At 36.0% G+C, this 14,722-nt stretch overlaps 1 protein-coding gene across 8 annotated transcripts in view; it reads right to left on the reverse strand.

Annotated features, from left to right (window-relative positions):
* Nucleotides 1-14,722, reverse strand: part of LOC118264716 (caskin-2) — a 255,675-nt gene that overhangs the window by 89,534 nt on the left and 151,419 nt on the right. For 2 of the 8 annotated variants that reach the window (XM_050704721.1, XM_050704720.1), the window contains exon 1: nucleotides 9,575-10,140. The exons of the other annotated variants lie outside the window; for them this stretch is intronic. In XM_050704721.1, coding sequence (XP_050560678.1) covers nucleotides 9,575-10,115 — 541 coding nt within the window. In that variant the 5' untranslated portion in view covers nucleotides 10,116-10,140. Of the gene's footprint in view, nucleotides 1-9,574; nucleotides 10,141-14,722 lie in introns of those variants that run through there. 8 annotated transcript variants of the gene reach the window in all.

Here is a 14,722-nt window from a genome sequence, read left to right on the forward strand (position 1 = left end):
ACATAAAGTTGAACGAACCTATCTAAAAGCAAAACAATCTCAAAGACTGCTCTTAAATTGTCTACTCACATGATATCGTCCCATAACTGAATCAATAGCGACCCACGGCCATATTAAGTCCCAAATTACACCCAAGTGTGTCGGTTGATCGATTTCGTCCCGAGCCTACGAATTATCGTGGAGTGATGCCAAATGCGTCGCAGCGGCGTCAAAGTAAACAGTTTTCATAGAGTGGACATGTTTATCTCGACGGTCTATCTTTGGGGCTCGTCAGAGGCGGGCAACACTTGCTTCGAGCATTATGTGCGTGGGACAAGGTGTAAGAGGTGACGATGGCTTAATAGAGAACTTGAGTTGATAGTTGCATTAATTATATTGATTAACACAGTCGGATAGAATACTACGAGATCTTTTAAAAGATTGATTAATAAAAATTCTGTTCATATTCATGGTTTCCGCCATTTACCTGCATTGAATGAAATCAACCCTTTGGGTTTCGACTTCTACCTGCTTCATTTAACCTTTTGCGTTCCTTACGCCCCAAAACATTTTTTATTTTATCATTTATATCAGAAACTATACCAAAATATATCTTCAGTTCTCCAAAGCAGCCAAATTTGGAGAATTGAACGAACACATATCTGATCTGTCTTCTTAATTATCATCTTTCTCTCATGTTTTACACCACCCCTTGTTTCCATATCCGGCGCCTCCATCTCCTAAACACTAGATTTACTGATAACATAACTATGTATATGAAGTCTGTTTACAATAATTACACTGATGGCATCGTGGGTCAGGTGGCAGTGCTGATTGACGATCGATGGGGTATCTCCGACCCACATCTCCAGTAATTGTTTTCTGAATCACTTTCGATTAGTTAGCATTATCTTATTGATCTGAATGCTTGATGATGTTTAGTATCTTGTGGGTGGCAGGTTTATAGGCAATCTTATGGTTTGGGTGTAAGGTTCATAATTTAAGCTAGAGATTATATAAGTAGAATGAGTAACGTCTAAGATCTTAGATTCTATTTACACTACTGTGAAGTATAACTTTTCTCATCGGCTTCTATTTAATAAATATGGACAAACAAACTTTTGGGTTCTATCAAAATAAACTTCACAACACATAATTTTATAAGAACCTGATAAAATTTCCAACTTGCTGAAAACTTACCGAACAAATTAATTCCGAACTCTCTCTAAACTCGACTTACTGAAGTATAAACGGGTTAACAGCCTCGAGTACTTACCTGAAACAAAAACAATAAATAAATATCTTCATAAAGTTTGTATTATCCACTTCTAATAGGTCAATTTATCAAAGTTCCCAACTCCACACTTCAATAGATCTAATTTCCTATAGAACGAGTGGGATCCCTGATCCATTGTAATCGCTAGCACGTGTGTCGCGAAACTTCGCCTAATTCCACCTAATAACCGTATTCATAATATCACAAAGGAAATTCAACTCTATTCATATGAGCTTAAGTAGGAAACAAGTTTTTCACTCGCACACAAAGCGACGGCTGGGTAGCAAAATGAGGTAAATCAAATATCGCCTTTTTGAATAGTCCACAGACGTAAACGGTTTTCGTAGAACTTTATTGTTAAAAAATATTTTCTTAGGTTTGGTGTAATATCATTCTTTGCCATTAGAGAGTAATTTTTAGAAGTGTTTGTCATTGGTTAGAAGAATTTACCTTACGTATGCATGTTTGTCTGTATTTCTTTGAAAAGTTTAGAAACTTCTAAATTGCAACGCTTCTAAAGAAAATGTTTAGATAAACAAAGAAAACAATCGCTTCGAATTTCCCTTTAAAAAAGCAAACAAAAATATCTTGAATAAATTTAAATCTGAGTTAAGCACTTTTGCCGCTTGCCCTCGGTCGAAGGGTAGACACAAAGGGCCAGCGTATAGGGACGAACAATAAAGGTATTGAAGGCAGTCTGGAAAGGGCACATGCTTTCAAATAATAGCTCAGAGAATCCAAGTCGACGTACCCAAAGAATTTTTACGAGGTCCGACTTTTTGTGAGACTTGTCGTCTCGCGAAACAAACCGTATGATTTTTTGATAAAAAAAGTAAAAAGCTTGGACGTGATGCGAGCTCTATTGATAGGGTTGAATCAAGTGTTTTATGGAGCACGTCTTTTATATCAATGGTTTATTGCTATAGCGAGAATCATGGGATCAATCAATTTATAATTTGGTCTGCAATTTGCAATAAGCTGTAAAGATTGAAAGATAAAGATTGATATAATTGGAACTTCAACGAATTCGCACACCATGTAATTACTCGTGTCGAAACTGCAGAAAAATATCGTAACAATAGACATATCCCCTATTAAGTGTACAGAAGTGCAGAAATGATATCGTTGCTAGGCTATCCATTAAATGCAAATGTCCTCTTGTTAGTCCCTAAAAGGGGACGGACAATCGTGCGGAGAAAAACGAAATGCTTAACTTTTTATAAATGTTTGCACGAATGCTTTGTTCAATGTCTGACGCGCAATGAGACGGGGTTTTGGGACAAAAGCGGGGATTTATTAAAATATCGTCAACTTTTACTTATTTGGAGACATCCCATTGTGACAAACACCCGCTTTGATGAAATTATTAAATTCGACAGACAAACAGTACAGTCGTACAAATATTATAGTCAATTCACTTATTAATATTTTTTTATTGACAGGCAAACATGCTAAGGAAATAAGGAAAGTTCAACGGCATTTTAATTATATTTGCTTACTGACTTTGTTAACTAATGTTGAAAATTATACAAGTTGAATTTTGGAAATGAACAAGACAACTGTGTCAATAATACAGTCAGTCAGTTGATCGTGCAAAATTACTTTAAATATCCCAAACATAAGTAAAACAGAACAAACATACCGATTAATCGGTAAAAGAAAAATCGACTAGTATGAAAGAACATTTCGAACACCTTACTTTATTAGGAACGACTTCGATAAAAACAAAAAGTAACGATTCTTTTATCGATAATCGGTAACATGTCGAAAGTTACCGAAATATTATATCGATTGTAAATCAGTGAGTTTTCGACCGTAACTTTCATTGTAAGTGTCAATTACAGTAGTTTTATATGTGTTTGCGAACAATAGGATTTGTTGACAGTGTGCGTTGTAAAATCACTTGAAATTAAAAGTGGGACACATTGATTAACATCTGGGACCTGGGAACAATGTACAGTTACCGTAATTTTTGTACGTTTTGGTAATGGAATCTGTGAGAGCGAGTGGATTTCGGGGTTTTGTGAAATTATCACGTTGTATTGTTGTACAATACTGAACATACATGTGTAATATGTACTACGACTTACTTATATGGGTAATTACAAGTATAGTTCATAGGAGTATATGCTAATGGTGTAGCGTTCATATATAGCAACGAGTTGGTGCTAAACGGTTCAAAATTATTGTATCCTTCCTAATTCATAAGATGATTTATTTCAGGACACTGAATGTAGTCTAGTCATAATTTTGTATGCTATTTCAATCCTTATTTTAATGAATAAATTGAAACGTCCAATCCAAACACCGGTTGGCTCAATAAATAATACTAACTTGGACACAAAATGTAACTATAACTTACTATAACTAGGTAAACTGTATCTTTTTGCCCGTATATGGCGGCGCTTGATAATACATCCACCGAATTGAATTTACGGTACTATTCACACCGTGGGGCATAAACTGCGCTCCACCCATTCTACACTGGCCCTTAGTCGAAATGTCTCAAAACAAGATGGCCGACTCTTACGTCATAGTACACCTTAGCGTCCCTTAACTTACCTACATGGTGTTGTAATTAAATACTTATTGATGTATGCAAAAAGCTTCGTTTTCGTTGATCTTTAATTAATCATTTAGGTCTTTCTGTAAAAGACAGCTTGCTATGATTTAAGCCCTTTTTTCCTTCGTATTGTGCCAAGAATTATTAGGCACAAAATACAACAGGTTTGCATGATATTATATTATGTTTTGGTCTTATAAAAGAATAGCTTATCATAGGACAAAAGTAAGAATCATTCAATTAGAATGATAATAATAGATAATAGATTTAGAATTATTCAATAACAATGATAAACAAAATTGATAAATAATTGTTTTCTCTTATATACGAGGAAGTTTCCTATACATAGTAAACAAGACATAGTAAATAAATAACAAGGCCGTGATTTACTGTTATTACACGCTATTTACTTCTGATTGCTTTGTAATTGACATTTGCCGACCGGTGGACAATTGATCGCGTCTTATTACTCCTACTTGAAGTATGCAATGCATTCGTTATTTTGTTTTATATGCGTAGTACTACGTTGTTTTGTTTTATAATATTATTATTATTTTGACCTTATATGACATTACAACCGTATAAAGATTCCATTGTCTTAGTTGTATAAACGTTTTATGGGTGCAGGGCTGGTCAAACGAGCATACGAATCACTGAATGGTTAACAATCGCCACGGTTCATGGATCTACTGCAACACCAGAGGCGTTACAAGTGCGTTGCCGGACCTTTTTTGGGGATTAGGTTAGAGTTTAGGGGATTATGTTTTGGGCCTGTGTATTACAACAACTCAACCTTAGTCTCCTATTTGGTTAAAGACTTATAATGTGTTTTTTTTTCTAATCGAAATTACTATTGCCTTAACTTAAGTCTGTAAACTGATGGTGTTTCATCATCATGTACCTATATCTACTTTTTAATATCTTATAGTAAAATAAAATTCAACTTATTATTAGATCATTATTTGATTTTCCAATTCCCTAACAGAAATCGAAACATACAAACTTTCACTTACAATATTATTAGTGAGATTGGAACAGTAGTAGTGGCAGCAACAGTGTCATTTGTATCGTAAGCAACAGATTGAATGTGTGGGCGGTGTTCTACTAAACGGCTGCTCTATAAGTAATGAACCGGTCAATAGAACACTTATAATAATATGTAGAATACTTTAGTTAGTTTAGTTGATTGATTAACCATTTCTGGCTATATTTTTTATTTCTTTTACTCTTCATGCACATGAATGTGTACATAGGTGGGCTTAATGCCGTAAGCATTTTCTATCAGCCAAACCTTTAGGTGGTGCAATATCATCGAGGATTAAATGAAAAACTCTTACAAGACATGGAAGCTTTTGTATATCGTCTAGTTGTGACAGCAACGAGTTACTTTGATAAGGTTGTCAGTGACCCAATACTTAAGTCCGTTTAATTTCTAACTTTAACAATTAACCATTTAAGTAATTGTATGGGGAACTCGAAATAACCTGTTATTACACCAAGGTTAACGATCATACCCACAAGAGGTTAAACTATGATTAAGGGAATCCATACGAAAGCTTATAATTAAGTTGTATAACTTCTAACTAAGCACTTAGATTACTTAGAACTTACGCCTAATTAGTAATATCAAATAGTATTTAAGTTTAAATATCAGAAACATTTCAGACTAACAGAATCTTATTCTTAAAACCTCCTTAAAACCCAAGATTGCATCGAGAAAAAAAAACAAACGACTAATACCAGAATTCGATATTCAAAATCAACAAATGTCACCGTAACCAACTAGCAAATAGGCAAAGGAATCAAAACATTCAGCCTTTACTTAAAAGAAATAAAAAAGCCTTTTTATTTCCTACACTTTTTAATTTACAAACAAGTTAGTTTACTACTTTACTTTAAATATCAAGAACAAATATTCTAACCAAAATGTCTGCCGAAATTGATGAATTGTAAGCAAGCAGAGTAGCAAGAAGGATTAAATTCATAAGACGGGAAATTAGTAACAGACCTGACCGCGTTATTATTATTAATTACGAAGGTTGGGACTCCAACTAGGCATATTGATAACGTAATGAATTTAGACCTTCTACACCACAATTGGGAAATGGGAACAATAGTTTACATTATAACAGAAATTGTAGTACCTTCATAGTTTAATAATGTTGTAGATAATTTTGTACCTAACCAACATTTATTTACGGTTTATTGTTATTTATTCGTTATCTGAATGGGTAATTTAATTATTTTACTAGTATCATTTCACTGTTTTTCTCATTCTTAGTGACTGCCTGACTCAGGGACTCGGGTCTCGGGTTCGATTCCCGGTCGGGCAAAGTATTACTGGGTTTAAAAAAAAATCTCAATGGTAGCACGGAGGATAAAAGGCGTGACTTTGACTTTTTATTTTCTGTCATAAAATGACGCACATTTAAAAACGGATACCCATCAATGATCTAGTTTAAAATCCTCTGAAAGTTACCTAACTGTCCTTGTATCTAACGACTTAATAAAATTCATCAAAACATGTCGTCGGAGATCATTGAAACACGTACCTCGGAGGCCGGTGGACGGTTATTGGCACCGCTTATGGCCTTATGGCCTTATTACCGGCCATGCGAGTCGTGGTGTAATCTCAGTGTCGTTTGCTCTGACCTAATAATCTGAGGGTAATCTTTATACTCCAGTTATGTTCTGGTACAAGTTATGGGTGTTGGCGGTAGCGGCCATTTTGTATCGTGCGTATGTAAATGTTTATCGGGATTTCATTACACATTTAGATTCGTTCCTAAGTTACTTTTGTTTCAAAAATGTCTCTTATTTACACTGTAATAAGGTCTAAATCAAACTAAATGGAATTTAAATACAAGTTTCTATTTATAATGAAATGCCATTTAATTTTCCAACTATAAAAGAGGAATAAAAAACATGGAATTCATAATTCGAATGCACAGACTGGCTCTGCGTGAGGAATGTGCAGATATCATGCTCACAGCTCAACACTACTGACGTGACTGCGATGACCCTGTGCCTACGTGAGGTGGCTCGGCAGACCCGCACCAGATAAAAATAGATTAGCACTGTTATGACTGCCAATTCACTGTTAATGAATACATTTATTCTCATTTAGTTCCCCTATCTATTTTCCTCTGTTTACGATGAGAAATGTTAACACAAAATGCATCAACTCACGTAAGTAATTATGCGTAGCGTAACGTGTTCGTTCCTTCGTGCATGAATCACCGTCAGTATTCCCAGGAATATTAAAATGAGTGAGACTACAAGGCATTCGAAATTAGCTACACGTGTATAAACCAGCGATAAGGAGAATTTCTAACAAATTCATTACGGTGAACAGAAATATTTATGGGAATCTCCGCACGGTTCACGAATCCCCCTTTATCCGTAATATGGCTTAAATAATTAATTAACAAGGTAGGAACAACGACAGATGTACGAACAAAAGCAATTTCGCTAAAATGCCTTACAAGCTTCTGTCAGTGTCCATCCGGGACAGTCGGCGACAGGACAACCCTCGAACGCCCGTGATATTGCGGACAGGGATATTCAGAATGATATTAGGGAAAGGGGATATTCCGACCGCTAATCGTATTGTTGCCAAATGTATGCGGAAGATTAATTACTTTGTTGTTGAAATTGTTCTATTTAAGTCAACCCTAAATTGTAACGGAAAAAATAAATGTTACATAAGACTTTGTGAAATATCCGTAAACATGGTGTTTCGCACATTTGTAACTCTGCCAGATTATGTAGACGACATTAATATGTTTTATTTGTATGGGGTTGACACACTGATAGTGGTTTTTGGTGCCAAATGTCCCTGAAATGAGGTAATTTTTAGGACCGGCCCTTCACTGCTTACAAAACGATGAAATATCAATGTCGATCGTATGTTAAGAGCAAAATATTCGATCCACAACAACCTTTATTTCTGGTAATATTTCAATTGGTCGTTAAAATAGAAACGTAACTTCGAATGTGAAGTTTAAAAGCCGCAATAAAACTAATACAAATAACAGTTATTATTACTATTAAGAACATTGGATTTGACGTTAATCTGTCTTCGAAAAACTTTAGCGTGTAATAAATTTTAACTACGACTTGCTAAAACGGTATTATGTATTTCTTTTTCATATTCTATTTCAAATAAAGAAAATTTTACAATTATGATGGCAGACATACTTCTATAAGTATGCCTTGTTAGCTCTAGTTAGTGCAAGTATTCATAAAGGCTCACATGAAAATATTAACACATATTATCTGAACAAAACTGGAGCATTTTCCACTTAACCGTGTATTGTTCGACAAGGGTCTGTAAGGCCAGTGTAACGGAAAATTAAAAAGGCAATTTTCTTAATGAGCCTACTCGCAGCGCGGGGGTTAGCTCGCATGGCTTACACGACACTACACGAGATAACAGCCGCTCAAATACAAAGGGTATGTGTTCATTATTTATGTGGAGCTTATGTCAGCATGTTTTCACCGAGTGCTCTCGTTTCGAGGCAACGTTACAAGGAAACACAGGCTTAAATAAACGCTTACATACCTTATATATGCCAAATGCCACGATTCATTTACCATTTTCTTGATATTTACTTGACTCAAATATTTTACGCACGTTACATTCCTTATAAGCAGAAACTCATATGAAATAGTCGAGAGGTAGCCACAAAATGTCAAAATAGAAATAAAATGACCATTTACACAGCCATATGGGCCTATGAAACAATAATTTACCATACATAAGCATTAAAACACAATTTAGTATGTGATATACGCTTCCTACACGATTCTGTAGGCGAAGACAGAGGCGTAAACCTCAATTTTATTACAAAATATGGTCAGGATATTGGTACTACACATGTTTGTATAACCATTAAACTCAAGGCTTGTACATTTTTAATTAAATTAAATCTTTAAATACATTTGCCACCTACATGTAACATTATAAGTAACATGTTGTCAGTTAAATGTACGCGATAAAGTTAAGTAAACATTGTAGAGAGCACGCTAAGTGTCAAGGCTATAGGAAGCTACGTCCTAGAACATCGCAGCCCCGCGATAACGATTATGCGAACGAGTAAGCCAGACACTCGCTGTTTTGTGTCTAGAATTAGGCTTCACATAATAGGCACAACGATTTGTTTACGAAACACAAGATTGATCGTCTAATTTGTTCTTTTTATAGTAAATTTTATGGTCAATTAGTCAAGGCAGGCGCCATGGGGCGATAAATCACAATAAACTTTAATGAACCATCGATATCATTCGGCTATTATGTCAAACTTAATTAAGCGCTATCATTTTCTAATAAAATACAACCACACTGGCACTGTCTGATCCGAGATTAATTACCACCCTACTTGCTAGTACAAACAATCAGTTAATTTACATAAAAGAAAGCGTTTAATTCGGTTAAGCTACGCGGTTAATCACAGGTTCAAACTAACTAAGCTCCTAGTGGTCATTTGTTCCCGTCACACCAATAATTAACCCGGACAAGGCGAGAGCAGTAAACGGTTAACTACCATTTAAATAACAGAATAATGAGCAGAAACCGGATTTGTAAAGGTTAAGAGTTATGTTTACGCATTGGTAACGTTTTTAGACATGGTTAATGTATGATGTTAATTACAACAGTCTGCGGTTGCTTAGCGGTTAATCCTCGCGCGAGTCTGTCGTCAGGATATCCAGAATTAATAAAGAAAGCAGAGAAACCACATATGTCGGAGACTCACATAGTAAAAGATTCTTCCAACTGCCGCCAAGTGCTCGTAGACAGCGGTGGAGACGAGGCGCGGGCGCAGCCGGTGGGGCTCGAGGTGGGACCATCCTCACATCGCCCTCCGAAGAACTTCTGCCTAGCAGCGAGGAACCTCTATCCCTCGACAAAGACCGACGCCTTCCGAAAGGCGCTCCTCTAACAGTCGCAAAGTTCTCCTCACAAGTCACATTGAAAGTATCTAACGGTATGCCTTCTGATTCTTCTCTGCGACTTCTTACAGAAAACGTTCTTCTAAAACCATTAGCTAGACCCTCAGCTATTTTCTTTTTCGGTTTTGGTACTTCTTCGGAGCTAATGACAGTGATATCATCCATGTCTTGTGGTTCGTAAGTTCGGAAGGTTCTAATCTGTTCTATTCCGGTGAGGTCTTCAATACCTCCATGTCGGTACTTGAGAGGTTTCGCGCGATCTATGACTCCGAGTTCATCGTAGCTCCTGTACGTAGAGGAGGCACGCCGGGGGGCTGGCGGCCGGCCAGCTCTGTCAATCGTCATTTTTAACCGATGTCCAATTAGTGACCTGACGAAGAAACGCTCAAATTGAATATCGAGTTTACAAGTGTATCCTGGATTGCACGACGGTTCACACAGGTGATGATGGTCTCGGTGAAGTAAACACTGGTGTAGCACACGTTTGAACAAGCGACGGTGAGTTGTCAGTCACACAACAAACACTATGTAAGCGGCACATCACGACTATGATAATGATTCACATGTAGTGTCACAAGATATGCTAGGTGTAAATTAATTGGGAACTTCATTATAAGCATATGTTTAAAGTTTATTTTTATTATGGTAATAAAATTAACACTTTTTAGTGAAAATTTGGCTTGTTATAAGATAGCAGTAACGCTTCTTGGTATTGTGTTTCTTGTTTTTCGTAGATGTCGAATTCTGGTGAATAAAATGTTTCATTTTACAGAGGGTGAGCTGCGATTGGTCACATAGTGTTAAGTGCGTGTAAGGCAGCAGTTGAACAACAATGCCGTGACTAGTGCACCTTGTGAGCAACATGCCCATAAAATTTGTTTACCATCCCCGACGCCGCGGTAAACTCGAATCTATTGATACCATCACGAAACGTTTATACGCAGAAACGTTTGACAGGCCTAATTTTCATGGAAAAAGTTTTTTTTTACTAACTTATTACATTTCTAACGGGTCATAATTTGTCGATTTTATTTTTCTGTTTTTCATATTACGGAAAACTGGCACGGTGTTTTATTTGTCTTCAAGCATCAAACTTTGTGTTATTGTAAAACTTTTTTATATTAGATACAATGAACAGGCAGGGAGCTTTGTCAAACGAAGCGTTGGTTTAGCCTTGAAAAGCCGTTTATTTAATAAAGACATTAAATAATTCACATTCGTAACACAATCATACCATTATATAAAATACTTGTTTAGTCTCGCTTAGAACTGTAAACATACGTCGAGTGTCTCAAGTGATAAACACACAGGGAGCCAGTGGGACTCGACCGCCAATTCAAGTGGCTAATGACCGACACGTAATTACCAACAATTGCACTAGCCTGCCTACTGGCGTCCACTACTGTCCTCGGAAACTATCCGATTAGTGAGACGGAATTCGAACAATTATCGAATTAGGTAGCGTTTCCTGCTTGTTAGGACACTCGACGTCAACTTGATCCTTATTCAAGAGCAGTCGAATGTTTTGAGAAAGCGACAATTGAAGTTTAAAAGTTTTCAAATGTTATGTTTTCAATCTTGCTAACTTTTTGGTAAATTATTGAGGTTAAGTTGTTAAAATGCTCGTTAATTTGCATAGAACGATAAACTTGAGTGGTATGGCAAACTGACAGGATATGACTTGCAAAAATATTGACAAGAGATTAGTTCTAGCCTTGCAAGTCTGAGTGCAATATAAGAGTGGGTTGACATCTTCATTGCTGAAGAAGTAGGACTGATGATTATGTAAGTAAATGATAGATAAATTGTAGCCTTGATACCAATTAAGACTCAACGAGGCAATCAAGCTGAATGAAGTGATGTCAATTAGACTCATTAATGAATTCTTAACGATGTTGCTGTCTCTTTTTCATTTCAAAAGAACTTTGTAATTGAAGTGAAAGAGGAGGCGAGATAAATGATGATTGCTGGGGTTTTATCAATTGAATAGGGGTTTATGATGTAGAGCTGAATCTGAGACTTAGTATTAACCTCAATCTAGATGAAGAAGAGGTACAAAAGAAACTTAAAGATGATAATGATGACGCGGAAACATTAAAGAATTGTATACTGCTAATCATTTATTTGGTTTTGGTTGCAGCAACAAATTCTGCTTTAATTTATCTCTGCCTCATTACTGTAGATACATTTGTATGAAATGCACCATAATCATTAGCATCACGTACTATTACATAAACTCTGATGTATTTATCATTATTAAAGCGTGGAACAGATAAAATTTGTGAGATTGCATCATGCGCCCACGTACCATACTCGGTTCAATTTGTCTTACTTTGGCTGAATTATTCAAGTTCTTTTAACATTTACCGAATTGCTTCATTGGTTTAGGGGATCTCAATATATTATGCCACTGAGATGTACCAAAGGGTATTTTTCCAAAGGCTAGCTAAGTATGGAATGTAAAATTGAGACTGCTTCAAATCAGTAAGCTTGTCCCCAACATTTTCTTCGAACTACTTGTCCAGTCAAACCTTAATGGTACCCACAGAGATTAAGAGACTTTCACTTTTGAAACCGCTACCATATAATTGTATAGAAGCCCAGGGACGATAAAGAAGCAATTTAAAAAAAACTCAAAGGTAAACCCACCGTGTGTACCGCTGCAGGCGAGACCATTAATTTAATACACTTTTGCTAATTTTCAAAGCAATTAGAAATTGCCTTTGGAACAGCATTTTGAATATTAATGTTCAATATTTCAATAAGTCAATGCTAAATACTCGTGTGCCTTGCGGCAGTGCCTCGTTGTTTCTATCGCTTGAATCTTTATTCGCCTCATTCATAGCGCAGATATAACGGCAGTAAATAAATATGAATTCTTGATTTTGTTGTCTTTTATACATGTTTATTTAATGATTTTACAAGTGAAAATTATTGGCTATTTCATTTACTGCTTCATTAAAGATGTAATAATTATTATCGTTTTTGATTCTGGACATTTCTAGTCTATTGATTTGTATTTGCTTTAGAAATGTTTATTAAAAGTAGAATAGAAACTAGTGCTAGGTTATAATAGATTCTATAGATAAGGTAAAAACTCTCACCATCGTCACAAGTTGCATTTCACCTATCACTGTCTATCATCCTATTGCCTATCATAGCCTAGAGATATTTTACAACGAACAGGAGTCGCTCGTGCGTGAAATAAACCGTGGACTTGTAATGAAAACAACAACACCATTGCACAAGACACTTTTATATTGGCTATTGGTAAAAAACAACGCGTTGAAAATCTATTTAGACACGGCTGATGGTTTCGAAATTGAGAAACCTTCGTCTTTAGAAAAATATCTTAGAAGACTAGATTTAATCTTGGTTGAGAGAAAAAGAAATAAAAGAGATATGTAGTATTACTTCGTTGCTTGTCTCACTTTATGAAGCTGCAATGCTGGCAAAGACTTTAACACTGCGAATTCCATTTTCAAAATTACAGAATTCAAATCTGTAAATAACCGTCCACAGTTACGCTTTCAATCCCTTGTATAAGATTTGAATTCAAAGTCAGTTGAAACAAGAATCAAACTAGACACGACAATTTCATTTATGGCCGCATGTTGCGTACTTTAGCACGATTTTTTGCCCCGACAGAAAGTCTAAGGATCTTCTAGACTAGTGACTAATTGCTGTCATTAATATGGTTTGAGTTACGACCAGCATTGTAACCTTTCCCCCTGTGACGACCGCAACGAATTATATGAGAACATACCAGCTTACCAAGTTCCGTGACGACTTTATTACTATTGCGACATCTCAAACAATTCTGTTTATTCCGGTCAAGCGTATACTAGAACGAACATGTAAGTACCTAGAAGCCATTTGTTATGAAATATAACAGAGTTGTAGACTTAAGAATACACTAAATGTATGTCAGTACATTTTTTTTTGCGGATACGCGCAAAAAATGTAGGTTGAACTACTTTTAGCAAACATATTCTTTTGAAGTTTTATAAATACTCTCTTCATTTAAATAAGCATATTGACTTCCAAAAACTCGAGTTGAAAAAGTAGTTATCGCAAAAATGTAATCGGTTCTCAAACCGAAAACTTGGTGGCTACCAGCGCTTTAGAGTAGCACTCGAAATGGTCGGTTTAAAAATAGTTTTTATAAGTGGCAGTGCCACTTACCCGGCACTTATTCTGAATGAGGTTTTAAACAAAGATTTGGGCGCCGGAAACCGTCGCGTCAGTTACGAAACCCATTGATTATGTACTATAACGCTTTTGTAATTTTAATTGTGTTTACAACAGTGTGAAGTGTAATGGGATCCATGTTTTGGCTGCTAATTCCGTATTTGTTTATGTAAAACTGATGGCCGTTCATTCCATTTTGTACTTCGGAGTTATTTGGTTCTACGAGAATATGATAATGAGAATCTTATTTGATAAGGGTCTTTGCGTTATAAAGTATCAGATTTAGACTCGCGGGAGAATACCGCGGCGTATTTAATGATTTATCACACAAACTCGGCTTTCTTTTTCTAATTAACAGACTATGGAAATACGCATACTTTTTCAGAAATATACTGCGAATGAATAGGTACTTAAAGCTTCTGAATTTCTCTATATAGCCATAAATGCAATAAGGTATTTTCTGGCACTCGTAAAGGCTCGTTATTTTCACAGAAAAATCAAGAAATATACACACCTTAAGTGTCAATTAACGGACACAGAGAGCCGACATAAAACAATTTCGATAAACGAATAAAAACTATGATTAAATGATGAAAACAATTTAAGTATTCTTAATGATCAGTACGTAAATGGTGGTGCAGTGTAAGTTGTGGGTTAATGGGGGAATACACGCCATGCGATTGCAACACAAGGCACAGTAATGTATTATGATGCATGCATTCGGTTGGGTAACGTGAACCAAATATGGCGTTTGGACCAAC

This window comes from Spodoptera frugiperda, chromosome 26, assembly GCF_023101765.2.
Source record: "Spodoptera frugiperda isolate SF20-4 chromosome 26, AGI-APGP_CSIRO_Sfru_2.0, whole genome shotgun sequence".
Taxonomy (NCBI): Eukaryota; Metazoa; Arthropoda; class Insecta; order Lepidoptera; family Noctuidae; genus Spodoptera; species Spodoptera frugiperda.